This window comes from Vanacampus margaritifer, chromosome 3 (genome assembly GCF_051991255.1).
Source record: "Vanacampus margaritifer isolate UIUO_Vmar chromosome 3, RoL_Vmar_1.0, whole genome shotgun sequence".
NCBI lineage: Eukaryota > Metazoa > Chordata > Actinopteri > Syngnathiformes > Syngnathidae > Vanacampus > Vanacampus margaritifer.
In genome coordinates, this window is record NC_135434.1 from 26,165,204 (window position 1) to 26,192,531 (window position 27,328).

Here is a 27,328-nt window from a genome sequence, read left to right on the forward strand (position 1 = left end):
TTGAACTGACGCACAACCTGAAGACATAGCTGAAGACGTAGCTGTCACAGACAAAGTTGACCAGGTGACGAGATTTCTTTTTGAATATTGATGTTGAAATCAGTTTTCAGAAGCAAGACGTTAGGAGTGAAGAGTGTAGAGTAGATGCTAGGGCTAAACTATATAACTAACAAATATAATCACAACAATTGTTTATGCAATGTGTATTGCCAAGACGTTAAAAATACTGTATCCAACAATACGCTTGTATGGGACTAAAATTTCTACAAGTCAACATTAAAAATATCTCAAATTGAAGATTTGTTGGCAGTTTGGTGATTTAGATTATGCACTGTAGTGATCTTTTTTTCCCATTAATTTATTTATGGTGGATTTTAGAGGTGAACTCGCTATAATTTTTTATTTTTTATTTTTTTTAAACAGAAGTGTATACATCAGGTAGTTTATTCACTTGTATCAAGCTTGGATAAATGTGCTTTATGTTTTGGACCTTTCGCTGCACTAGAATGGACTGGCATGATGGGTATTTTATCTTGTGTGTTATTTGTATCTGCAATGGATCTTTGTTTCACGCAACCAGGATTAATAGTGCAGGCATTTTCATTGAATGAATATAATTTAGTCAAGAGGATAAATTATGACCCATGTTTATACCGCTGTCTTTAGTTGCAAGCAGCTAAATGTTGAGCAATTGTCTCAATCTTAACGACTGTCTGACTCAGTAAAATAGAAAACGTCTACTGTAACTGAAGGACTGTATCACACAAGACCCGTTTTAGGGGCAATGCCATAGATTAAGCATATTAACTATCCCTCTTGTTAAATGCTTCATCTCATCTTTCGAATAAATGTGGTGACTAGATTTATAAAAATCTTTAGTATATGCACAAACTTTAGGTTCTAAATGCTTTTCTAGTTTGCTCCAGCATCTGGCACATATCCCGTTGATTGCAAAAAAAAAAAAAAATGCAAAACTGCTTGATGATGAAGACCACCTATCTTTGGTAAATGAACTTTAGCACATTAGCCCATCAATGGCGGGAGCTACTTCTGCCGCGAGCGCTCGACACTTGTCTCAAGCTTCTACTTCGAGTGTAACATCACTAAGTAACAGCGAAGTAAAGCTAGTAAATATTTATGACCACCCGCCAAAAGGAACTTTAACCCGCATCCGGCAGGTGTCAATTTTAGAGCCGCTGTATATATGCACATGTATGTGTGCGTCTACTGTATATATGGATATCATTGCTGTCCTGTGAAAAACACGTTTCCATTTTTAGGTCGCGGGCTGCTCTCCGGTAGCGATCCTTCTTGGCGGCACGGCTTGTATCACGGTGCGCTTTATAGTCTGGAAAATATGGTGGAAGTGTTTTTCACAGGACAGCGACAATATGTATATGTATGTCTGTATGTATGTAATAATTGTTTTTGTTTAAAAAATTAGGTTGCTGATGTATCCAGTTCAAGTGAGGATTCATCAGCAGAGGAATATGTTCCAGATTCTCACAGTACTTCGGACACTTCCTACATTGAACCTGTTTCAGAAATTCTGAAATCTGAAGGTATTCCAGTAATGAGCTATTAGAAAACTGCTCATCTTTAAGATGAGAGGTAGTCATGTTTTAAAGAATAAAATGTTCAATGTTCACTGACTCTTTTGCATCTGGTTTCATGTCTAAATTATCCATTACAAAGATGTGCTTGACCTAGATAACCTGTTCACATAAGAAGCATTGTTTTATAAACATACCAGTTTCAGTCTGTCCTAAAGTTGTAACATGGTGCTCAAGGATCAGGTATGACTTTGCATTTCACAGTATTGTTATGCACAAAAATGCGACCTTATATCAGGTAAGTCATTACACATCAATGTCATTTCAGTTTGTGTAACGCCAGAATGCCAGAACTTTCAAGTCACTTCAGTGACATGGTTGCTGTGTGTTGTGTAAACTTTGTCCTTGTAATGTGAGTTGGTCCTCATAATTACCATTTTTGCCATGGGCGTGGCTTATTTAGCTCATTATCTATGTCCTCATAATTACTGTTTTTTCAGGTTTTTCTTTTTTTTGTGCGTTGAGTTTTTTCAAGTTTTGAAGTGAAATTTCCCTGGACGACCCCCAAAAAAATTTTTGGGTGCAAGTCCCATCTCTCTGGCATTAGCGGAAAGGGGTGTCCCCGTAATACACAATTAAACAGGTTTGGAAAAAATGTCCTCATAATACACAGAGGCAAACCTGCGTGTGTGTGTGTGCGTGTTTAGTCAGTCAAAACATGAGTAGGATTCATTATTAAATCTATAGTCTCATAACATACTTTTTAGGTTTTAGACTAAATGAATTTGTCTGCTTGAGCTGCATACAAGTGGGCACTGCCAAGCCCATTTTATAAATTTAAACGGAATTTAAACATCTTGAAAATGTCTAGAAATAGAATGGAATGCATGCTCATGAATGCAGGTCAGACCTCAGAACATTTCCAGTGGCCAATTCAAGTGTAATGTTGTAGCAGTAACACAAATACACATGGATAGAAAGATAAATATTTCAGAGAGTCAGGGCTCAGTAAACACTGGGAGTCAGTTGTTTACTGTTCAAATACAGTCAGTTGTATGCTGTGACAAATACGCCATACTTCACTGGATACCTTTACAATGTAGCATAATAGCCTATTCTAACAAATGTTCAAGATTCAACACCATCTATTCAATTTCAAAAGTGCAAGATGGCAAATAACTTACACAGAAGAATCTGAACGCATGAGTCAAAGGTCAGCAACACAAGCATGCAAGGATTCATGTTTCACCTCTCTTAGCTCATTGTCTGGGTATTTCCTTTCTTTTTGACTGCCTTGATGGGCAGCAAACTGAGGCTAGCACCACTTGGGAAGGCAGTGGCTCCTCAACATGTTCTGAGAGCACACTAATCATCCAATCACACAAAACCTCCAAGTATATGTTATCACTGCCACCATTACACATCAGTCAGTCGGTCACCAGGATAACGCTTCCAGATGATAACGCAATGTGTATGCAATGTGGCATGTGGTCCAGATGTGTTTTATAATGGAAACGCTGAATCAGACTTTCACCACACAGCTCAACTTCAGACATCTAGACCTCTGGGAAACCATTACATCAACTTCTGCACATTTCAGATGCATTTACACCTGCAAATCATAAAAAAAAAAAAAGATAATAAATCCCACTGCAGCAAACAATGTATAATAGTCAAAAAAGGAAGAAAATAATAATACCATTAACATGAAAAGCCCAAGATCCGGACGGTCCTTGCTCAGTTATCCAAGCAAGTGCAGTTTTATCATAACATTGGAATGTGAATTCATGAGGCTTGCACAGTGAACAGAAAGATAACGCTGAGTTTGGCAGTAATAACTTTCATATTTATTGTCCAGCCCAGAAATCAGCAAGACCTTAAAAATGTCCAGCCAGCCAACTTTGACAGTTACAAGTGCCAGCACCTAACACTTACCAGTTAAATCGTACTTTCACTGACACACACTCACTGAATGATGTGGAAATTACTGTTATTAAAGCAGAGAGTCAGGGTGTTCTATTGACATCAAGTGTGCAGAGTTGTTTAAAGCCAAGAAATGATGACCTGTACGTGTATTTTACTCTTCCAAATTAGTCCATTCATTTTAAGGGAGTTCTCTTCTGCTCTGTCCCAAGTTTCCTTGTCACATGCCAAACCAATGGAAATATTTACTTAATTCTTATCTCAAGTCACAACTTAACTAATTGGCTATCCAGTCGAGGTCTGGTTCTTCTTAACAATTCTAACTGTATTTTTTGTTTCTAACTATTATTTCCACACTGCAGTTCATGACCAAGTGCTGAATCTTATGCTACATTCACACCAAAACCGAAACAACGATCTGGAACGCTTCCTTCGCCAGTGTTTCACCGCATTGAGTTTTTTTGAACGATTTCCGCTCATTTATGCATTCGCACACACCGGAGAGGAGGAGGAGTGTCCCTTGGTGAACAACGACTGCAGAGCACTTAAACGAGTCAACAAAAAGAGAGCACCGCCGACTACTTCTAATTCTTTCCTGGGACTATACACCTGGGGCACTATTTTCTCCAGCAGCGAGAGGTTTTTGAGGTACATGATAGCACTTCCGCTTTTTTAGTGGCAATTGGGAAGACAGCAGTTGCGCTAAATAACTTTGGCATGGATGATAAACACTGCTACCTCGATAAGTTCAACAGCAAGTAAATACACTTACCAGCACTTGTATGCTACTTCCTTGCTCACCATTTGGTCTCGGTTGACCGTGTTATTGCGCTCAGGGTGACAACAGACAGGACGCTGTATGTGACGTAGCTGGTACTCGAAGCCGAATGGCTACCGCGATGCGAAATGCAAAAAAAGTTCACATTTTTCAACTTTGGCGAATATGTGAGTGTGCGAATTTTCGTCACGAATGTGCTCCAGATGCGTTCTCCGCGCCGCCTCACGCACTTTCGTTCCAGTCCGCGCGAAGTACATTGACTACAATGCAAACGCGCTGCCGAAACACCTCCCCCCGGTTTTGGTGTGAATGCAGCATAAGTATGTATTATTGCTGAGTTTTCAAATTTGAGCTTAGATTTGCGAGCGGTAGTAGCGGGACTTAAAACTATTTGGAGAATTGATATACGTACGTATTTTCATCCAAGTATTAAAAATACTTGGATGAAAATCTATTGCAATCAATGAAAATGTTACATTCGGAGTCAATTAAATGAAGCTAGCTAGAAGCGCCTTGTCGCAATGTTTGTAAAGGTTGAATACTTTTTTTGTTTCATGCACACCGTATAAATCTCAATTCCAAAGAAGCTGGGGTGTTGTGTAAAATGTAAATAAAAACAGAATATAGTGATTTGCAATTATAATTTACAACCTTTATTCAATTGAATACGCTACAAAGACAAGATATTAAATATTCAAACTGATAAACTTTGTTTTTGTTTGCAACTATTTACTCATTTTGAAGTTGATGCCTGCAAGATGTTCCAACATAAGCTGGGACGGAGGCATATTTACCACTGTGTTACATCACGTTTCCTTTTAATAACACTCAATAAGAATTTGGGAATCGAGCATGGTAATTTTGGAAGCTTTGTAGGTGGAATTCTCTACCAGTCTTGCTTTAAGTACAACTTAAGTTGCTCAACAGTCCAGGGTCATATTTTGCGCATCATAATTCACCACACATTTTCGATGGGAGACAAGTCAGGACTGCTGGCAGGCCAGTCTATTTCTCACAGTCTTTTACTGTGAAGTCATAATGTTGTAACAGATGCAGCATATGATATGGGATTGTCTTGCTTAAACAAGCATAGTTGGCCCTGGAAAAGACTTTGCTTGGATGGCAGTATTATGTTGCTCCAAAACCAGTATGTACCTTTCAGCATTGATGGTGCCTTCACAGATGTGCAAGTTACCCATGCGATGCGCACTAATACACACCCCTATACCATCACAGATGCTGGCTTTTGAACTTTACGCTCATAATAATCCAGTTGGTTCTTTCTATGGCTCGAAGAACATGATGTCCATGATTTTCAAAAACAACATGAGAAGTGGACTTGCCAGACGACAGAAAATGTTCTACTTTGCATCAGTCCATCTCAGATAAGGTTTAAGCCACAGGTGCATCTATTCAACTGGAAGGTAACGAGCGCAGACTTGCCAGCCAATCTGTGGCAGAGTTTTTTACTTTCTGGACTTAAATTCTCCACCCCTGTTTTCTTAAGTGTTCTTGAGCCCACGTGGGAATATCTTTTACACAGTGATGTCGGTTTTTAATGCAGTGCTGCCTGAGGGTTTGAAGATTAAGACCATTCTGTGTTGGTTTTCAGCCGTGCCACTTATGTGCAGCGATTTCTCCAGATTCTCTGAATCTTTCGATAATATTATAGACCATATGATTGAATTCCTAACCTTCTTGCAAATATACTTTTAGAAACGTTGTTCTTAAACTTTTGGGACTATTTTTTTACGCAGTTGTTTGACAAAGTGAAGAATCTTGTCCCATTCTTTCTTGTGAGCATTTTGGGGATACTCATTTTATACTTAATCATGACAGTCACCTGTTTCCAGGTAACCTGTTCAACTGAGGAATTTTCCAGACAGGCGTTTTTTCCCCACTCTTTCTTTTTTTTTTCTCTCTCTCTTTTTTTTTTTTGCATTCCTCAGCTTTTCCAGTCTTTTGTTTTCTCTGTCCGAGCTTTTTTGGAACGTGTTGCAAGGTCAGGTTCAAAATGAGAAAATATTTGCAAATAAACAATAGCATTCATCATTAATTGTCTTATACTTTGTAGTGTATTCAATTGAATATAGTTTGAAAAGGATTTGCAAATCATTGCATTCTGTTTATACAGCACCCCAACATCTTTGGAATTAGGATTTATAAATTTCCAAGTTACCATAAAAGGAGGTTCTTATGGAAGACTGGTGCAATAACGTTGTACTCAACAAAGTGTGATGAAATTATGCTCAAGCTGTACCTCCACATGGTTCTGAAGAACGTTGATAAATTTAAATCCAGGGATCCTCTTGTCGCTGCACATCACGCCAACATCTTCACTGTGCTTACAGTCCGAAACACCAATTCCATTAGAAGGACACAGCGCCAAAGTCTTTTCTTTGCCAGTGCAGTGAAGATTGTCAAACCAGATGGGGCCTGATTGGGGAAAAAATAATAATTAATCATCAGTGCCACATAGTAGTGGGTGGGGTGCTGTGGGGTGGGGTGCTGGGTGGTGGTGGTGGGGGGGGGGGGTGCTGGGTGGGGGGGCGTAATTTAAAGAAAGAAAAAAATCTACTTAAGGTGTTCTGAGAAAATGACAGAAAACTGGCCACAAACCAAATTTCAGATACCAATGTAACTAAAAAGCCAAGAAAGAAAAGCGGCCATCTTATTTTTCTCCTTGTTATTTAGTTTGTTGAAATGTATACTTATTTCATGAAGGTATAAAAAACATGCAACGATTGCTTGAGGCAAGAAGTGAATAAGTGCTGTGAATATTTTCCACAGCCTCCAATAACTGCATCATCGAATACCTTCTCCTTTCCCATATTTTGCCGATGGTGACCATGAAACTGCTTCCACGTAGCCCAGCTCCCGGCACACCACCTGTGCAGCGTGGATCGTAAAGTCGTCATCACAGACAGATCCCCATTGCTTGTTGTAGAAAACCTCTACACGACCCTCGTTGTGTTTCCTCTTATCTCCTGCCAGCCTGAGTTGAATTCTGGGAGTGTCGGGCGTTAGCTGGGGAGGAGAGTACTGCTCCTGTTCTGGCTCCGGGTAGCCAAGGTGCTCATACTGGGCCACAACCAGCTCCAGCAGCACTAATAGGCTGCAGCAGAACATGCACTGGATGAGCAACATTTTGGTCAGACCTGAAGAGGAAGAGGAGATCATTCACTTGATAGTTGAAGAGCACAACAGTTACAGATACTCAAAACAAACGTGTGCAGGTTGTTGGTAAGCTACTGCTGCCATGATATCATGAAGACCCCAGTAACCTTGAGGATGAGGAAAATGACTCGGGATTTAAAGGGTTATAAAATTAAAGTACATGAAATGTGTTCATTTGCGTGCCAATCAACACAAGCATTTATTTTTAAGATACCGTTTTTAAACCCCGGCAGACCCTAGCAATGGAACATTGCACCCTGTAATTTTCATGTACTGTATACAAAAATATATAGTTTGGCCGAACTCTGCTCTCTCGTTTACGTCACATTACTACTTTTTGACCACAGTGCAGCTACAGTACAGTCTTTATCCCATATTACTTCCACACATTGCTGTTTCAGACCTGGATGTGAATGTATTTGTTTGTACTGTGTGTACATGTGGGCAGAAATGAGAAGTAACAGAATGTTATACTACTTAACTATCTATGATAGTAGTCAGTAGTGATGTTTTAAACTGTAATGTAAAACAGAAAGGAACAGCTGTAGCCAGGGAGTAATTCATCCAAGACAAGTTTTGCTAACGTTCAACACAGCAAATTTCAAAGAATAAGGCATGCCTCCCTTGGGGGGCACCAGAGGACCTTGCTAGGATGTGCAGCAGCGTGGGGAAAAAAGAAGAGTGGCTGAAAGCCACTGAAGAGATGTGTTGTGCAGTAAAAATGCTGCGTTACATCACATGATCTTTCACACCAAAAATGAAGTGTGAGTACCATTATTTATATATATATATATATATATATATATATATATATATATATATATATATATATATACATACATACACATATATACACACATACACAGTATGCACGTATATACAGTATACACGTATATACACATATTTAAATGTTAGAGGTGTACATCTCTCTACAAAAGACAATCGATACGGTTTTCAATACGTGGGGTGTGAAATGATTCGAGGACAGTTCAATTTGAAAGTGGAACGATTCAGTTCAGTTTAAGTGAGATTACGGTTCAATTTGGTACGGTTTAGTTCGAGAGGGTATTATGAAATGATTTTTTTCCCTGCCATTTTACATACCTTTCAATTAACTTGTCATGGCAGTGCTGTAAATGTGCCATTTCCTTCTAAGATTATAACCTGGAAAAATATGATATGATAATGTGAATCACTCGATGGGGTTCCCCACAAAAGCAATCTGGGACTGCACCAATGTGATCTGCTTGGGAAAGGTGGGACATTTAGTACAATACAAACAGCTATGTCCATTTCAAAGCACTAGCTTCTGTATCGCGTTAGCTAGTAATAGCATGAGCGAGACAATCAGAAAGTTTTATTAAAATAACCAAAATAAATGTGTTTTTTATTTTGACTGGTTGAAGTGGACATGACTAGAACTGTGCATATGAAATTTGGTGGCGATTGGTGACCGTTTTCAGGCACTAGGTAACAACACAATGTGAATAGATCACCAAATGATTCCCGAGCGCGGCTCCTGCTGCTGCTCACCGCTCCCTCAGGGCATGGGTCAAATGCGGAGAAATAATTTCGACCCACTTAGGTGGGTGTGACAATCAAGTGGTAAAATCCATCCATCCATTTTCTTAACCGCTTTTCCTCACAAGGGTCGCGGGGGGCGCTGGAGCCTATCCCAGCTGGCTTCGGGGAGTAGGCAGGGTACACCCTGAACTGGTTGCCAGCATATCGCAGGGCACACAGAGACAAACAACCATCCACACTTACAATCACAGCTATGGACAACTTGGAGAGTTTAATTAACCTGACATGCATGTCTTTGGAATGTGGGAGGAAACCGGAGCACCCGGAGAAAACCCACGCAAGCACGGGGAGAACATGCAAACTACACTCAGGAAGGCCGAAGCCCGGACAGGATCTCACGTCCTCTGCACTGGGAGGCGGACATGCTAACCAGTCAGCCACCGTGTCGCTGCCAAGTGATAAAATAAAATAAATAAATAAAATAAGAAGAGAGTTGCAGCCGTATGTACTCGAATGTGGAAAAGAAAACTCCAAATTGCAGTGTGACCTCCTGTCTCCTGTACTTCATTTCGTCTACCCCGTTTGGACCCCACCCTTGCGGCAGCCGCCAGGCGCTATCCGCGGAGACGATTCGAACACCGGCCTAAGACCGAGCAGGAACAGATAACAAAATACTGCCGGTATTTGCATTGTGCAAAACAACATCGGTTTGACTAAGAAATTCCAGAAAATGGCATCAGCTAAGAGACATACTTACGAGGCACAATTTAAACTGCAAGCTATCAGTTACGTGGTGGTACATGGGAATAGAGCAGTCGTGGAATTCCACATCAATGAATCCATGGTTCGGAAGGGAAAGAAGCAAGAAAACGAAGTTGGGGCTTGCCATCATTCCGGGAGGATTAACGAAGGAACTCCAACTGGTCATTGAAACTGGGCTTTGAAAGTAAAGTTGCGAGAAGCATGGGAGCAATCAATGAGAGAAGGTGAACACACTTCACCAAAACAAACTGGGAGGCAGTACAATGTACGCCACGGTATGTGAATGGATTGTGGACGTCTGGGTTAAAGTGTTTGATGTTTTTCATTGTTTTGCTTTCTTCTCTGTAAGGTAAGCATTATTAATTTCGGCCAGAATTATCCCATAATATTTGCTCTGTAACCACCACAAAGCACTTTGAGCACTTTATGCTCACAATTTGTGCTTTGGGATTGTGTATTCACGTCCGATCCGTCCAGATCCAGTTTTTTTCACTTATAATCTGATATCACAGCCTTACTTTATTTGTATTATTTTAATATAAAATAAGTACAAAAAATATGGAGTAACTGAGTATTGTTACAACAACATTTTTACTCTGAAAATTGATTAGAATGCACGATATGAAGTGCAAAATGACCAACCCCCCCCCCCCCCCCACCTCCCCCCCCCCAACGGAGTGCACCTACCCAAGTAGATTTCAAATCTGTGGGAAACACTGGTTTGTATTTGAAATAAAGACAGAGAAAAAATTCCATTCACTAATTCATCCATATGAAATTGTATGATTGAGTGTTGTTGTGAAGCTATAGTGTGTACTGTATATACTGTATTTTGGTCTTGACAGTGGGAGGATGGCCGGCGGCTGTTTCTCGCCATAAAAATGGAAATAGATGTTTCTTCTATGCATCTGTGCATTTGAGTCCTTGAGCCTGCCCCAACCCCTCCCAGTCCCACATTCTGCTGGGCGCCTGTTGTAATGGAAACGCGACGGAGGCTGTGTGGTGTGGTGCCATGCAAATCAAAGTGCTGTGGTGTGGTGCTGTTTGGGGCTAATGGAAAAGCATTAGCTTAGGCCTTCCTATGTGGAGTTTGAGGAAGGGGGTGTTTGTTTATTGTTGTTGTTGTTGTTTTGTTTTGTTTTTGTGTGTGTGGTGGTGGGGGGGGGGGGGGGCTACACCAGCTTCCTTCCATCTTCCATGTTAAGTTAACTGACCAAAGTTTGAACCTGGGACTTCTCTAGTGTGAGGGAGATGTGCTAAGTTCTACTACTTTAAGATCTCCTTAACATGTATAAATATTACTCCATGAAACTTACTGCCAAATGCATGTTTACAGTGAGGGAAAAAATGCAAGTCTAATGCAATTACTTAATAACATGATGGAATAATTCGGCTGGTCCCATTATCGATGGCGATATTTGGCACTTTGATGAAAATCTGTATCTGCCTTTTTTTTCCACAAATCTGACGGCTGATAAAAGATGCATTTAAAACTGTGTTAACCTCATGTAACTATTTATTTACATTTTAAGTTAATTTGATCAGAGATGATGCTGACTCTGGGAACTCTCCGCATCTTTTGTTTTTCTTAAAATACATGAAAGCTTAACATTTGGGTTATTTTTAAATGTTGGAAAAATGTATTTATTGTAGCAAACTATAGGGAGCTATGATATAAACTTGTTTAATATCAGCTCCAAATATCGGTTATACGTCTCCTTGACTATTAATAATCTGTATGTACGTCAGCCCTGAATACAACATATTGGTCTATAGCCCAGAAGAGGCTGTTTAAATATTTCTCAGTTGAGTTGTTAGTTATTTATTTAAATAAGGTAACATCAACCAGTCCCACACAACTATTTTGTTAAAATGAAATAGTTAGAATGTTAGATGACTAAATTCAGCAAATGTTCTCAATGTATTACATCATATAGCTGTGTTGAATTTCCTCAATGGTATTATGCTAAATCTATTCAACATTATTATGTTGAATGTATTCATCTTAATGTTGAATTTACTAAATGTCACTGCGGTGAATTTACTTGACACTGTTTAATTTAATTGACCTATTTTCATTATGTTGCATTTACAACATTATGTAGAATTTATTTAACACTGCAGTGCTCCCTCTCTTTTCACAGGGGTTACGTTCCACGCCAACCATTATAGGTGAATTTCCGTGAAGTAGCAGTCCTTAAAAAAGGCATTTATTAAAATGGTCTTGCTCTTTGTATTGATGGCATTCGTTGACGTCACGGGATGACGTGATCCTGCGAGTCGGCTCCATATGGTGTGGCGATTTTTCCCCTTACTCAGCCATGCTCCCATTATGTTTACACCAAATGTTATTTTGTTATTGATAAATGTCATCCTTAGCTTCCTCGAACAGTACTGTTGTAAAGAAAATGTATGCAGAATGTTTAGAGCAACACTCCTTGCAGCAGTACACGTTGAAACGTTTGATTAACTGAATCGATTGAATTACAAACATTTGCTGGCGTTACTGCCTGGACCGGACTTCATGGCAACATATGCTCTGAGGTAGGATGGCTCCCAAAACACGGACATTCATGCGCCTTTTGCACTTTCGGCTTTTATTGGTTGATATGTGCGGGTGCGCAGTGAGTTGGGTGGCAGCCAAAGGCGGGGGCCTTGGCAGTCTGACCCCCGGCTACTGAAGCTGGCTCTGGGGACATGGAATGTCACCTCTCTGACAAGGAAGGAGCTCGAGCTGGTGTGTGAGGCTGAGAAGTTCCGACTAGATATAGTCGGTCTCACCTCCACACACGGCTTGGGTTCTGGTACCAATCCTCTCGAGAGGGGCTGGACCCTCTTCCAATCTGGAGTTGCCCACGGTGAGAGGCGCAGAGCAGGTGTGGGCATACTCATTGCCCCCCAGCTAGCCGCCTGTACGTTGGGGTTTACCCCGGTGAATGAGAGGGTAGCCTCCCTCCGCCTTCGGGTGGGGGGACGGGTCATGACTGTTGTTTGTGCTTATGCACCGAACAGCAGCTCAGAGTACCCACCCTTTCTGGAGTCCTTGGAGGGTGTGCTGGAGAGCGCACCCTCTGGGGACTCCCTCGTTCTACTGGGGGACTTCAACGCTCACGTGGGTAATGACAGTGAGACCTGGAGGGGCGTGATTGGGAGGAATGGCCCCCCCGATCGAAACCCGAGTGGTGTTTTGTTATTGGACTTCTGTGCTCGCCACGGACTGTCCATAACGAACACCATGTTCAAGCACAAGAGTGTCCATATGTGCACCTGGCACCAGGACACCCTAGGCCGTAGTTCGATGATCGACTTTGTAGTCGTGTCATCGGACTTGCGGCCGTATGTGTTGGACACTCGGGTTAAGAGAGGGGCGGAGCTGTCAACTGATCACCACCTGGTGGTGTGTTGGCTCCGATGGCGGGGTAAGATGCCGGTCCGACCAGGCAGGCCCAAACGTACTGTAAGGGTCTGCTGGGAACGTCTGGCAGAACCCCCTGTCAGAAAGAGTTTCAACGCCCATCTCCGGCAGAGCTTCTCCATTGCCCCGGGGGAGGCGGGGGACATTGAGTCCAAGTGGACCATGTTCCGCGCTTTAATTGTTGAGGCGGCCGATCGGAGCTGTGGCCGTAAGGTGGTTGGTGCCTGTCGTGGCGGCAATCCTCGAACCCGCTGGTGGACACCAGCGGTAAGGGATGCAGTCAAGCTGAAGAAGGAGTCCTATCGGGCCTTTTTGGCCTGTGGGACTCCGGAGGCTGCTGACGGGTACCGGCTGGCCAAGCGGAATGCGGCTTTGGCGGTCGCTGAGGCAAAAACTCGGACATGGGAGGAGTTCGGTGAGGCCATGGAAAACGACTTCCGGACGGCTTCGAGGAAATTCTGGTCCACCATCCGGCGTCTCAGGAGAGGAAAGCAGTGCACCGTTAACACTGTGTATAGTGGAGACGGGGTGCTGTTGACTTCGACTCGGGACGTCGTGAACCGGTGGGGAGAGTACTTTGAAGACCTCCTCAATTCCACCAACACGCCTTCCTTTGAAGAAGCAGGGTCTGGGGACTCTGAGGTGGGCTCCCCTATCTCTGGGGTCGAAGTCGCCGAGGTGGTTGGAAAGCTTCTCGGTGGCAGGGCCTCGGGGGTGGATGAGATCCGCCCGGAGTTCCTAAAGGCTCTGGATGTTGTGGGGCTGTCGTGGTTGACACGTCTCTGCAGCATCGCGTGGACATCGGGGACGGTGCCTCTGGATTGGCAGACCGGGGTGGTGGTTCCCCTTTTTAAGAAGGGGGACCGGAGGGTGTGTTCCAACTTTAGAGGGATCACACTCCTCAGCCTCCCAGGTAAAGGTCTATTCAGGGGTGCTGGAGAGGAGGGTCCGTCGGGAGGTCGAATCTCGGATCCAGGAGGAGCAGTGTGGTTTTCGTCCCGGCCGTGGAACAGTGGACCAGCTCTACACCCTCAGCAGGGTCCTCGAGAGTGGATGGGAATTCGCCCAACCAGTCCACATGTGCTTTGTGGACTTGGAGAAGGCGTTTGACCGTGTCCCTCGGGGAGTTCTGTGGGGGGTGCTTCGGGAGTATAGGTTACCGAGCCCCCTGATACGGGCTATTTGGTCCCTGTACGACCGATGTCAGAGTCTGGTCCGCATTGCCGGCAGTAAGTCGAATTTGTTTCCTGTGAGGGTTGGACTCCGCCAAGGTTGCCCTTTGTCACCGATTCTGTTCATAACTTTTATGGACAGAATTTCTAGGCGTAGCCGAGGCGTTGAGGGGGTCCGGTTTGGTGGCCTCAGCATTGCATCTCTACTTTTTGCAGATGATGTGGTGCTGTTGGCTTCTTCAAGCCGTGACCTCCAGCTCTCACTGGAGCGGTTCGCAGCCGAGTGTGAAGCGGTTGGGATGAGGATCAGCACCTCCAAATCCGAGACCATGGTCCTCAGTCGGAAAAGGGTGGAGTGTCCTATCCGGGTTGGGGAGGAGGTCCTGCCCCAAGTGGAGGAGTTCAAGTATCTTGGGGTCTTGTTCACGAGTGAGGGTAGGTTAGAGCGGGAGATCGACAGGAGGATCGGTGCAGCATCTGCAGTGATGCGGACGCTGTATCGGTCAATTGTGGTGAAGAAGGAGCTGAGCCGAAAGACAAAGCTCTCGATTTACCGGTCGATCTACGTTCCTGCCCTCACCTATGGTCACGAGCTGTGGGTCGTGACCGAAAGAACAAGATCCCGGATACAAGCGGCCGAAATGAGTTTCCTAGCCGGGCTCTCCCTTAGAGATAGGGTGAGAAGCTCGGTCATCCGAGAGGGACTCAGCGTCGAGTCACTGCTCCTCCACGTTGAGAGGAACCAGTTGAGGTGGCTCGGGCATCTGGTTCGGATGCCTCCTGGACACCTCCCTGGGGAGGTGTTCCGGGCATGTCCTACCGGCAGGAGGCCCCGGGGACGACCCAGGACACGCTGGAGAGACTATGTCTCTCGGCTGTCCTGGGAACGCCTTGGGGTCCCGTCGGATGAGCTGGCTGAAGTGGCTGGGGAGAGGGAAGTCTGGGCTTCCCTGCTAAAGCTGCTGCCCCCGCGACCCGGCCCCAGATAAGCAGAAGAAGACGGACGGACGGACGGACGGACGGATATGTGCATTTATTATTTGAGAATTTGAGGTGAAGAATCTTGGGTTATTTTGAAATCAAGTTAGCTAGTTCGCCAACCGCGCTAACTACACGCACTAGCTAGGATGTTACAACAAAAACAACAACATTGTTGACTCATCACTTCTTATTTCCATACACATGGACTACAATTTCAACTTTTGGGCTGCTGGGAAAAGAAAATAGAGACCTTAAGGAGGGTATTTGGAGAAATTTCAAAATGTGAACTTTTGACCGCTCAGCCACAGCTAGCGGGGCACATATATCACGATTGCATTACAGTAAAATGCATTTTAACCATCTTACCATAACACTTATCTTAATCAAAATGGTCAGAACACAGTTTTATAAACTTTGTTGGTTGGAAATCTTTTTTGATTTATCCTTGCAATTCTCAACAGATACTCCTTTGTTAGTTCACATTCGACATTCTGTGCATGACGTCATGCGAATACCATCTATAGCACTTTCCCAAATTTTAAAGCGTTCTCGAGGATTATTAAAGTTGTCTTCACACTGATTTCACTTTCACCTACTGATGGCGCAGCATCAGGAGCAACTGGGGCTCAGTATCCGACTCAAAAACATTTCAACAAGGTTCAAACCGACAACCACTGGGTTAGGGGACGACCACACTACCACTGACCCATGCTGCCCTACTACAATCACTATGTTAAATATTTTTAACACAAATTAGTTTTCATGTTAGGCCGCAAACTAATTCCACAAAAGTCAATTCATGTTATATTTTATTTACTTTGACTAACAGGCCAAAACAAAACATATGAGAAATATGCCAAACATTAGCCCCACGTCTTTGAGTGTCCGTCTGTGCGTGCGTGGGTATGTGTACATTAGGGGTGGGAATCTTTGAATGTCTCACGATTCGATTCTATTCCGATTTTTGGGTGTGCGATTCGATTCGGAATCGATTAAGAACGTTTTTTGATTCAAAATGATTTGATTGACAATGATTTTTGCTTCAATCTATAGATGTGCAAGGAATTGTAATGATTTACTCCAGTCTGACTCGCTAACGCTAATTAGCGCGCTACTCGCGGCACTTTTATCACTCAAAAAACCGGCTCCACACTGCAAAAAAAAAAAACTTTTATTGGAATAACTTGATTGTGACTTTTTCCTTCTACTCTCTAATGTGGCTACAACTAAACAGTGTAGAAGACCGTGTGGAACCACATTGCCCTTAAGTGGCCAAATCGGGTACAACATGAACAGCCCTCCAAATAAAGGCACACACAGAAAAAGGCAAGACAGTATAAAATAATTTAAATGAATTGATTTGGGGGCATTTAAAATAGATTCTGAATTGCACTAAATGAGAATCGATTTTTTGGGGGGGCACACCCCTAATGTACATGTATGTATGCCTCTCTGTGTCTATGTGTGTCTGTCTGTGTGACTCTGTCTGCATCTGTCTGGAAAATAGCCATATGTAAGCAAAAAGAAGAAAAACAAGGCTATATTGAATATATTCCCAATACTTATATTATTATTTAACTGCCATGCAACATGTATCTTTATTACTAAAAGTGAATATTTTCTACATAAATACGTTACATAAGAAATACAACCTCAATTTCTCTTCTTTTTTTTTTTTGAGTACACTACATGTTGAGTGTGAGGCAGTTGTACATCTTGTCCTTTACCAACTATGTTCAGTGTGGGAAAGCTAATAATCACTCCGCCATTTTAAATTATTGCCACAACATTTTGTGATCATAATATTAAGGCTGATCTTGAACAGAAAATGAGGGGAAAAAATGTGGGCAAGCTTGCATGGGCCATATCAAATTACACAGAGGGCCGGATCTGGCCTGTGGGCCTTGACTTCACTCCCATGAACTAACATGAAGTAACTGTACTCAAGTATAGTGTCTGCATATACAGGAAAGTGACTGAATTATTATCTTCACAAGAAGTTGCAAAACGACACACAGTCCAAACTCCCACAGAAATTCTTTCCCTTAAAGAGGATAATACATCATCTCAAAGTCAAATACTGTACTTACATGTCCAAAAGTTCACATTTGGCCAAGAAGAAAAACTGCAATAGAATGGTTATTTAAATGCAACAATATCAATGCCTTATATTTCACATACCATTCAGTTGAGTTAAAACCCTCACCAACAGCATTCTAAAGGAGAATGTGCAAATAAATCTTCCAGCAAGGTTTCTACTTCATTGTAACGGGGCAGTGGTTGCACAAGTGGGAAACATTACAGCTCCATTTAATGAGTTTGAAACATTAAGAGCAAAAACAACAAGTCTCTGTAACTCTGTACAGAGTCCTCTTTAGAACTTAAAAGAAGGTCACAACAAATTCTTGAAACTCTAATGCTGAAATGATACCAACAGCTGCATCAGGAGATTCATACAGAAACACATGAACAACTTATTTTATACATCAGGAAGCACTCCTGGTTAGGAGGTCTGCACCCTAAATAGAAACACTGCTTTTCACTTGTATGACACTATTCCCATCTAATTCTAGAAGAGTGAAAGTCAATGTCAAAATAATGTCAACTGCTCATTTACATTACTGTGAATGTTAATACACAGATTGATTTAAACGTGTCTTCTAAGGAGCAAAGTTAACCCATGTTGGTGTGGCAAAAAGTTGACTTCTTATTAATGGTTATTAAAATAATTTGATTTTTTTTTTTTTTTTTTAATCATCACTGGAATACGTGAAGATTTCATCTTAATTTCAGAATTCTTGATTGACATGGTCACCAATACTTCGTTATTCGATTCAACGTGAGTCAATACACCACGAAACACATACAAGATGTGTCGCAACGGTTTTACGGTATGACGACTTAGTTAAGCTCTAACAACTCATCGATGTAAAGACGCTAAAATCGAAGCCACATTTAGACATTGTTGAATGCAGCATTACTGAGATGTCTACATCAAGACTCAAGTCAACTTACTTTGCTTCAGTCCAAGATGAGCAGGCTGCGGGAAGAGGGAAGCCCTGTGAGAACAAATCAGTCATAAGCCTCGTCTACTTCCAGAACATTTTCACTCCCTGATGTGAATTGCAGGCTTCGGACCGGACCCGCACGCCCACTGACACCCACCTTTACAATGACATCACTAGAGATGGCCCGAGACGTGGAAACAAGCACGGAGACAAATGATCCAACGAGAGTCCACTCAGTGAACGCAGCAATGCTGCATTCAAATGCCGTCGGGAATCTAAAAATTCCATGTCGCAGTAAACCGGACTGAAATAGTTTACAACAGCTGTACTGCCTGCAGCAAAATATGGTTAATCCAACCGATGGCATCAGTCATACATACGTAAAGGCTCCGTATGACGTCGTTTATTGACGGAAACAAGAAGAAAGTACAATGCGTCTACACTACTACTCGATACGGTTAACGAACTGGATGAGGTTTGACGAACTACATCACCCTTCATCATGAAGCGTTTGATTTAACCAAACTATATTTTGCTGCCACCTTGTGTAAGGCTAGGGTAATTAATAGTATTGTAATGCGATGTAAAACTCCACAAAGGCAAAATGTGCCTGGATGTGTAATTTTGCCGTTTTCGGGGAAAACTGTGAAAGGAAAAACAAATATTGTTTTGAGATAATGAGCCTCACTGTCACAGAAAGTAAATAAAAGCACAAACTTGAAATAATAAAGATAACTTTTATTAATCACACAATTGGGATAATCCATAAACGATACACCCACTCATTATCTTTTAAATACACAAATTGTTTACCTCCGGGGGGAAAAACTGGAGTTGCTTGTTTGTATATTCAAGAACAGAACCCTGATTGAAAATGTCATCTTGAATTCTCTGATCTGGTTTTGACGATGGACAAAAACTTGCTTTATTGATTTTCTTCTTGAAGCAATGACTGTGAAGATATGGTAGAACATGTTTCCACTGATACTAATCACACACATTAAAAAAAAACAAATCTGTCACTTGTGTGATGTAGAGCTCACCGTGTAGGTCACATCTACAGGCTGGCTTTCTGGCCTCTGCCACTCACGAGTGGACAAAATCTTGAGGACAACTAAACCAAATACTATAATCAAGACACCTAATGAATTTCCCAGCAAGGCCTCAGCGGGAAGTTGAGAATATGGCTGAGACCCATTGGTATTGCCTTTCCTATTAAAGGGGTTGGAAATGAAAATCATTATAACAATCATCTCTAGGAAATCATTAGGGCAACAAAAAGGAAAAAGTACTTACAGGACAAAGAAGAGTTTTTCGTTAATTCCCGAGATACAGGCCGCAATGCCAAGTGTCATTAAAGCCCCTCCCATCCAGACATGTTGAGGTTTCAGGAGTGCTCGCAATGAACCGGGGGACCAGGGCAAAAGGAAAACAGACATCCCTGCAGCCCACTGGATTCATTCACATTCACATATAGAGTTAAGAAAGGAACATAATGTCACAGTTCAATAAAGACCACACAATATGTTTTGTTCTTTCTCAAGTAGAACAAAAAAAAATACATTTGTAGGTAGTCCATTCATTGGGCAGAAATGATATTTAGACTTCAGTCATTTTTAACATGAATACGTTCAAAAGAAAAAGTACATGTCATGCTTCTGTACATGAAGTTGTACCTGTGTGGCAAAAAGAAATGCAGTGATGAGTCCAATCCAGCTGTGCAAAGAGTATAAATTGGGGATGTTTGCGGCATTGTGATTGTCAAAAACAGCACAAAGTCCAAATACGGAAAGTATTAGCGCCAGAAGCATCAGTGCAGCATGCAGCAGCTTCCAAGGAAGTTTGTTCTCTCCCCAAGTCAGAGGCACTCGATATAACACAGCTCCTGCAGGGAAGAGCATTTTATGTTGTTGTAAAGAAATCACCGTACATGTCCATTGCCTGTCATTATTGCAACCACAGCTTCAAAAGCACATAACTATGATGATATTATTGAATGAGGGTTGTTCTCAGAAATGATGGTCTGCCCCAGGCTATATCAAGCACCACGTTTGACTGTTTCCAATATTGCATATATAATGCAGAGATAAAATAAGCAACCTTACTGTGTGCTGTTGTTTGTGAGTGAATGTATTTTGAGCAGTTAATAATAGCCACCGCAACTCCTCCCAGTTTGGCACCCCATGTAAAAGGGGCCCTTTATAAACCCTTAAAATGTATCACTTTCAGAAACAGTTGTTACAAATTATAGGTACGGGCCGATTACCGGTTTGATGGCTTACTGAGGTTCTAAAAAGTCAAGGTTTTAATAGCCGCTGAAACTATCACCCATATTGAGCTTTTCTTTCATTGGCTGCTTGCAGAATTGAGTAAACAAACCAATTTTTTTTTCAAGTTAATGAGAGAGCAGCCACTTTTTTTTGTTCTCCTAAGGGTAGCAAAGAGTGGAGGGTTGAGCAGTTACACATGGAGTAGGGCAAGAGGGTTATGTGAAAGATGCCAATTACAAGGAAATTACAACACAAAACTGTTGGGTCGAGTTCCACGCTGTCCATAATGTGACGACTTGCCAGCAGAAAAAAATCTGCTATGGTTGTTTCATTAAGAGTCGACGACATACCTGCGACGATAAATACAAACAATTTTAGAAATTAAAACCGGAAGTTCAGCTGTTTCCCTTACTACAATAAGGTTTAAAAAAAACTTTTGTTGTTTATTCCGCAACGACTAAGTAGTTTACGGATTGAGGGTGCTGTCAAGTTTATTGGAACCGACTGTTCATTAAAAGTAGATGGATACATCTTTTTATGCTAGTTATCTATTTTTGTAGTGTATCCTTGAGCATGATTCATCCGAATTTGAAAGGTGCGCAGTTAAGCTGTCGGCATTACATATTTTGTTTCCATCTGTTCACCATTCACAGGTAATTTTCTCCTTGTAATTGGTTATCTGCATGTGCCAGTTTTTTAAACTGAACACCTTTGCATGTGGATAGTGAAGTGTTTCAAATGTAAAAATAATTAATTTCAAAATAATTTGGTACTTGAGTGATCAGTGTTTGGTGTTCATGTAACAACCATTACAACATGTAACAAACGAATACTACTTCAGTTTTGGGGAAAAATGTTTTGTGAAAATTATAGTCAACCAGGGTCATAGAATGGATTGTAGGGGTTTGAATTGCCTAGTACCTAGCGATTCGATTCATATCACGATTTATAGGTCACAATTCAATTCGATACTGATTAATCCCGATACGAATCTATAAATTGATTATTGCGATTTATTTTTTTTTACTAAAATTTGGAAAATACTAATCAGTAAACTTGTATTTGTACGCTGATAAGATTTGTGTGAAAATGTATTTATTTATCTGAAAATTCAGGCTTATAACTGAGCAGCTGCATTTAACAAACAGGTTGCAGTCTGTTTCATGTTTGAACAGGATTGAAATAAAATATTAAGGCTTAATGTTCCATTAATATAACATTCTTCCATGCTTAATGTCTGAATCCTAACCCTAAGTAAGATGTTTTGCTGAATATTCCCATAAAAAATGTATGTTTAAAAATCGATTCGGCCGCATATCGAATCGAATCGATTCGAGAATTGCGCGCTGTAATATCGCGATATATTGCCAAATCAATTTTTCTAACACCCTTAATGGATTGTGGAAGATTTTGGAAGCTGCACTCTGCAGATCAGTCTGTATAAGATGTTTATCACCAGGGGTAGCACTTTATGAAGCAATAAACTCAACAGTTATGTTTTAGATGACATTTTCCTATGTATGCAACAAAAAAAATGCTTATTTCTTTCATATATTGTTCACAATTTGGGATGCCCGGGGGGTTCAGAGAAGCAGTCACTATTTGGTGCATCCACCATTAGCCTCATGCAAGCGCAACATATCTCCTTCACATAGCGTTATCAGTTGTCACATTCATCCACGGCCATCCTCATGTTGCAGCATGATTATGCTCGGCCCCATGCTGCAAAGATCTGTATACTAGTCCTGTAAACTGAAAACATCCCAGTTCTTGCATGGCCAGCACACTCACTAGACGTATTACCCGTTGAGCATGTTTAGGATGCTCTGGATAGCCGTGAATGCCTGCCAAATTAAGGATACTGATACATGCATTAATGAGATGTCTCAGCTCTCAGGCAGGATTAAATTATCTGTCCGAGTGAAGATGAGAGTTGAGAAGTAGAAATGAGACACTACTATTCCCTCAGTTTGTAAGCAGAAAAACATCCTCACCATTGCCATAGAGCACCAGCATACCAGTTACCATCAGGACCGGATGCCAGTTGAACTGAAGGGAAGTGCCGTCCCAGGCGAAACCGCCACGCCACTGGCTGTTCCACAAACACACACAAACCACGCAGGCCAGACCCAAGCCCAAGCACAGAAAGTACCATATGTAGAAGCAGGTAATGGACATCATCCTGGGGACACTCCAACACTGAGACAAAACGGGAATATAATTGTGAAAATTTCACCACAGACACAATCTAGTAGATTAATTGTAGAGATTAACTCTGTGGGTTATGCATTGGAGTCTAAATACTAAACGTTTGTCCAAAAATTACAAACAATTAAAACGTTTTTTTCACGTTCCTTTACTTTGGACTATTATTTAACAAATCTACATTTGCTATTTGATGGACGTTTATTCATGAATGATTCTTACCTTGTCAATAGCAGCTTTGAAACAGTGATCAAACCAACCAGTATGCACAACCTAACAAATGAATCATTTCCTGCACTCGTGATCTCTGGTTAACGTTTCACCGTACACCTGCTATATAGTTTGCTGTCACTTCGTGTTTTCCGTGTAGTGTAGTTCTAGTTTCACGCTGGGCTATACTTAAGTGGTGAAGTGGGAAAAAAATAAGAGGTAAATGAAGAGTCTGTGGATAAAGCGCAAACCTGATGCATCTATCCATCCACCACCTAAATAATACGGCACAAAAGGGGCGGGGGTAAACAAACTTGCCAAATATGTTCAGATCAATTACACAAATTCCAAAACCATTTAAAATATGTCATATGTCAAATCAAAATGCAATGTGCTGCAAATCAACCATTTACCTTCATCAGTATCGCAGACCGTGGGTTTGAAATGTGTAAAGTAATACTTGTACACAGAAAACATTCGAAGTCGTCCGAAAAATCGCACATAAATTACTAATAACCAAGTATTGTACAAGCAACGCCCCTTAAAGAAAATCCTCTTAAAATATAAATCAAAACTTTTAGCTGCTTAGCCTGCCCAGCGCCTTGACAGCTGTATTTACCACGCAGTAAAACAATTTTGTCACTTCCTCATTGGTCGCGCAAAGAATCTTGGGAATGATTTCATATCAGTTTGTGTCACCTGATCCGAGAGCGCTACCTGGTGGTTCGTAGATCCTGGAAGAGTTTTAACTGTGAAAAGTCAGGTGACAAACGTTTAAATCGTTACCGAATTTGAATAACCTTGGTAGGCTACATGTCGACGTCATCCTCTGAAAGGAAATACTTTTCCAGGATGGTCCATTTTTTTCAAAAAAAAAACTGTCTTTATGTTTTCTTGTTTTCTTCTTTTATATTTTTTTTATAACGATAATGCAGCTCTGTAATATAAACACGCACCTACCTCCCCCACCCTTGTTTAGGTGAGAGGACGGACTTATGAATGTCCGTGGGTGGGAGTCAGTGGAGGAACCCGACGCAATTTGTCCATACTATGGAGGTAAATATGGTGCAAAAGTAACTTGTAAAAAAAATTGTACCTGTAGAAAAAAGTATAAATTTGTATCTGTAAAAGTCGTGATTTGTACCTGTAAAAAAAAGTGGACCTGTGAAAAAAAAAGTGTATCTGTAAAAAAAGAAAATTGTACCTGTAAAAAAAAAAAAAAGTGTATCTGTAAAAAAAAATTATACCTGTAAAAAAAAAAATTGTATCTGTAAAAACAAATTCGTTCCTGTACAGTTTTTTTTTTTTGGTACCTGTACAAAAAAGTGTAAATTTGTATCTGTAAAAGTTGTGATTTGTACCTGTCGAAATGACAACTTGTAGTCAAAAAAGTCGCCACTAGGAGTCTCAAGTGTTTTTTCTAATGCTGTCGAGTCACGTGACTTTTGCACCAAATCACTCGCTACAAATGGTGCAAAACTGATTTGTACTTGTAGAGCACTGTGATTTGTACTCGTAGAGGAAGAGGGCGAGCTCTGAAGGATTTGGGCGGGCTAAAGCTCAACATCATTGGTTGAGCGAACGACAGTGGGTTGAACTCAAATTACGCCACGTTTTTATCATTAATATGCACAAATCCGAAACAGAGTAGCCACACCAGTTTACACGTCATTTTGGAATAAGAGGACGTCCCAGGCGTGAAGAAAATTTCAACATGGTTCAATATACAAACACCGTGTGGAACAGCTTAAACGTTGGTTGACATGCAGAGCACTCAAAGTGGGCAGAAAGAAAGACGTTTTAGTATGAAGGTAAGATTTACTGTACGATCATAGCTCGTAATCCGGTGCTAGCTCATCTCATGTTGTTAATTGTCACGAAAATTGAACACATTGAAGTCACGATTTTTATTTCAAGATTTGAAGCCTACCAGTGTAAACATACGATCGAGGCTGGAAGTGAACACCATCTCCGAATAAAGCGCCTAGTCGTTCCACTAACCCATTGCAGCCGCATCTAATCAAGGCTAACGTAAGCCAGGTTTGCATAGCCTGGCTTTGTACACGCTCTCGGAGTAGACAAGAAGCCCTGATGAGTCGATAGGCGAAATTGCAATCAATTATGTCAAAAGACAGCAAAATGAGAGCGGTACTCTTTTCACAAACAGAACAAAAGTTATTGATGGAGCTGTATGAGGAACTCACCAAAAAAGGCAATACTGCTGCTATCAATAAGATGAGGGAAATATCATTGGCAAAAAAAAAAATTGTCGACAGACTAAATGTATAAGTTATAATTGTTTCATGTTAGATGTGTATTTCACATTAATAATGTTATTAATTATTGATTTAATGTAAAGCACTTCAAATTGACCTACATATTCATTCTTCACTGTTACATCTCAACACTGTTACATCTCAACACTGTTACATCTCAACACTGTTACATCTCAACAGTAGCCAAAAGCGATCATGGCAACAAGTCGGCAAGTAGCCTATAACAATATATATAAAAAATAAGACTAAATAGGTGTTGAGCTGTAAATATATGTTGCCCATTATTGTAGCCACCAGAAAAAAAGACTACGGCCACTGCCACAGGTGGGGGAGGGGACCTCAGCCTGCTACATTCACATCAGCAGAAGATCTGCGAAATAAAACAGGCTTTTCCTTAATCCGGCTTGATGGAATACCCCCAGGTGTCATCCCTGTCTCTTGGCTGCTTGCTGATGGAGTGGGTCATCCTTTTCACTGATGCTTCAGCAGTGTCTCCAGCAGTTGTCTCCACCCTTTGAGCAAGATTTTGAAACTTATGTGATTCTCATTTAATTAAAAATAAATAAACTAACATTTGACCTTGTTACTTTTGTTAAAGTAGCTAGGTGACAGTGACACTGCTCACATCTTAGTGATACGGATATACTTGCATTTCAAAAGCAGAATAGCCAATATTTAAATAAGAGTAATGTTACATTGGAAAATTTAACTCAAGTAGAAATTAAAAGTGCAGAAAAAATACTTGCACAAATATTTGAGTACTGTGAGTGACGAGTAAACTAAGAGTGTAAGAGCATTTTCTTTAACTGTTTGCAAAGCAAACATTGCAAAAATACTGACAATTATCAAGAAATTGTAATATTTAAAATAAAATGATTATACAGAGGATAAAGGGTTGAGGTTAAAATACCTGTAGCGGCTTAAAGATCCACTCGCAGTAAAAACGTTTTGTTTTCATTTTATTATGATAGCAAGAGTACAGATACTTGAATATAATGTTACTCAAATACAAGTAGCTGAGTACTGTCCACTTTGGGTTACAGGTTTAGGTTATCTTGTAAAACATTCAATAGGGTTCTGTAGCTCTATAGTAATTTTCATATCTAAGCACTAAGCAGCAGTTTATGAGGTATTTTTAGATTTATTTATTTTTTTACAGGTACAAGCTTTTTTTTTTTTTCTTGGAGAGCTCAGTATTGTTCATTCGGTAATTTTACTGATTTGACATGTCATCATCATTGCTCTCCTTTTTTTAAAAATAAATTTTATATATATTTTTTATTATTTTATTTTATTTTTTTGGAATGTGGGTGATTATGTGTGTATGTGCGTGCGTGTGTGCGTGCGAGTGTGTGTGTATTCATTAGTTCACCTAAAACTTATTTTTTTAAAAATCCCATACCGTTCACCTAAACCGAACACTTCCAGCCAGAGTCGTGAGGCCGTCAGGAAACCCGATGAAGGACCAAAGAAAAGAAAGGAAAGTAAAATCCAGCACCTACCCCCCATCCACCCCAACCCAGCCCCAACCGCCCGCCGACACCCTCCCACCCCCAGCACCCAGCCACCCCCCAACCAAGCCGCCCCTCCCCCCGACCCCACCCCCACCAACCGGCAGCCCCCCAGCCCCCGACCCCCAGACCCCAGGGATTCCCCGCACCCAGGCACCAGCGCCGAAGAGGGGCCGGGCAGCGGAGCGGAGTGGGCATCCGCGCCCACCCCACCCCCCACCGCGTGGAGGGACGGAACACCGGGGGCGGAAGGGGAGGTGGGGGCACCGGAGGACGGGCGGCACCCCCGAACCCCAGGCCCAGCGGGGAAAGGCCCCTGGTCGTCACTCCAGCGTTCTTAGTGATAGTTAACCCTGTTACTGAGTTCGCCAGCTCGCCGACTGGCGAACTCTACCCCTAAACTTTGAATGTGACCCCACCCAGTGTATATACAAGTGTGTGTGTGTGTGTGTGTGTGTGGTGCATTAAAATTGGGAGCAGGTGAACCGCAGCAGAGGGAAATGATATCCCCATGCTCCGATCCATCCGCCTCTCAGGCATGTCAGTGAGTGTATGTGGTGCAT

General features: G+C 41.6%; 3 protein-coding genes across 13 annotated transcripts in view; 1 reads left to right on the forward strand and 2 right to left on the reverse strand.

The window, feature by feature from the left end:
* Positions 1–1,653, forward strand: part of LOC144048712 (N-lysine methyltransferase KMT5A-A-like) — a 9,516-nt gene extending 7,863 nt beyond the window's left edge. For 3 of the 8 annotated variants that reach the window (XR_013293408.1, XR_013293407.1, XR_013293406.1), the window contains 2 exons: positions 1–64; positions 1,445–1,653. The exon at positions 1–64 is cut by the window's left edge and continues 2 nt beyond it. Coding sequence is in view for 2 of the 8 variants with exons in the window: in XM_077560965.1 (XP_077417091.1) it covers positions 1,445–1,585 (141 nt within the window). In the remaining 6 variants the exon portion in view is untranslated. The other 5 variants (XM_077560965.1, XM_077560964.1, XM_077560963.1 and 2 more) reach the window with 2 other exon arrangements.
* LOC144048710 (lysyl oxidase homolog 2B-like) overlaps positions 1–7,401 on the reverse strand; it is a 51,841-nt gene extending 44,440 nt beyond the window's left edge. The window contains exons 1-2 of the mRNA XM_077560954.1: positions 7,071–7,401; positions 6,515–6,690 (exon numbers count right to left, since the gene is read on the reverse strand). Coding sequence (XP_077417080.1) covers positions 6,515–6,690; positions 7,071–7,401 — 507 coding nt within the window. The remainder of the gene's footprint in view (positions 1–6,514; positions 6,691–7,070) is intronic.
* An 11,609-nt stretch (positions 7,402–19,010) lies between these two features.
* Positions 19,011–24,992, reverse strand: cyb561a3a (cytochrome b561 family, member A3a). Of its 4 annotated transcripts, none has more exons than XM_077560958.1 (6): positions 24,909–24,992; positions 22,558–22,762; positions 19,970–20,178; positions 19,590–19,744; positions 19,337–19,505; positions 19,011–19,245 (listed from the first exon to the last, which is right to left on the reverse strand). In XM_077560958.1, exons 1-6 carry the CDS (start codon positions 24,945–24,947, stop codon positions 19,219–19,221), a joined length of 804 nt encoding a protein of 267 aa, XP_077417084.1. In that variant the 5' UTR covers positions 24,948–24,992; the 3' UTR covers positions 19,011–19,218. The 4 variants fall into 4 exon arrangements, with proteins under 4 accessions (XP_077417084.1, XP_077417082.1, XP_077417086.1 ...); XM_077560956.1 differs by lacking the exon at positions 24,909–24,992 and adding an exon at positions 23,392–23,640; XM_077560960.1 differs by lacking the exon at positions 24,909–24,992 and adding an exon at positions 23,392–23,640 and having other exon boundaries at positions 22,558–23,253.
* Positions 24,993–27,328: the final 2,336 nt, after the last annotated feature.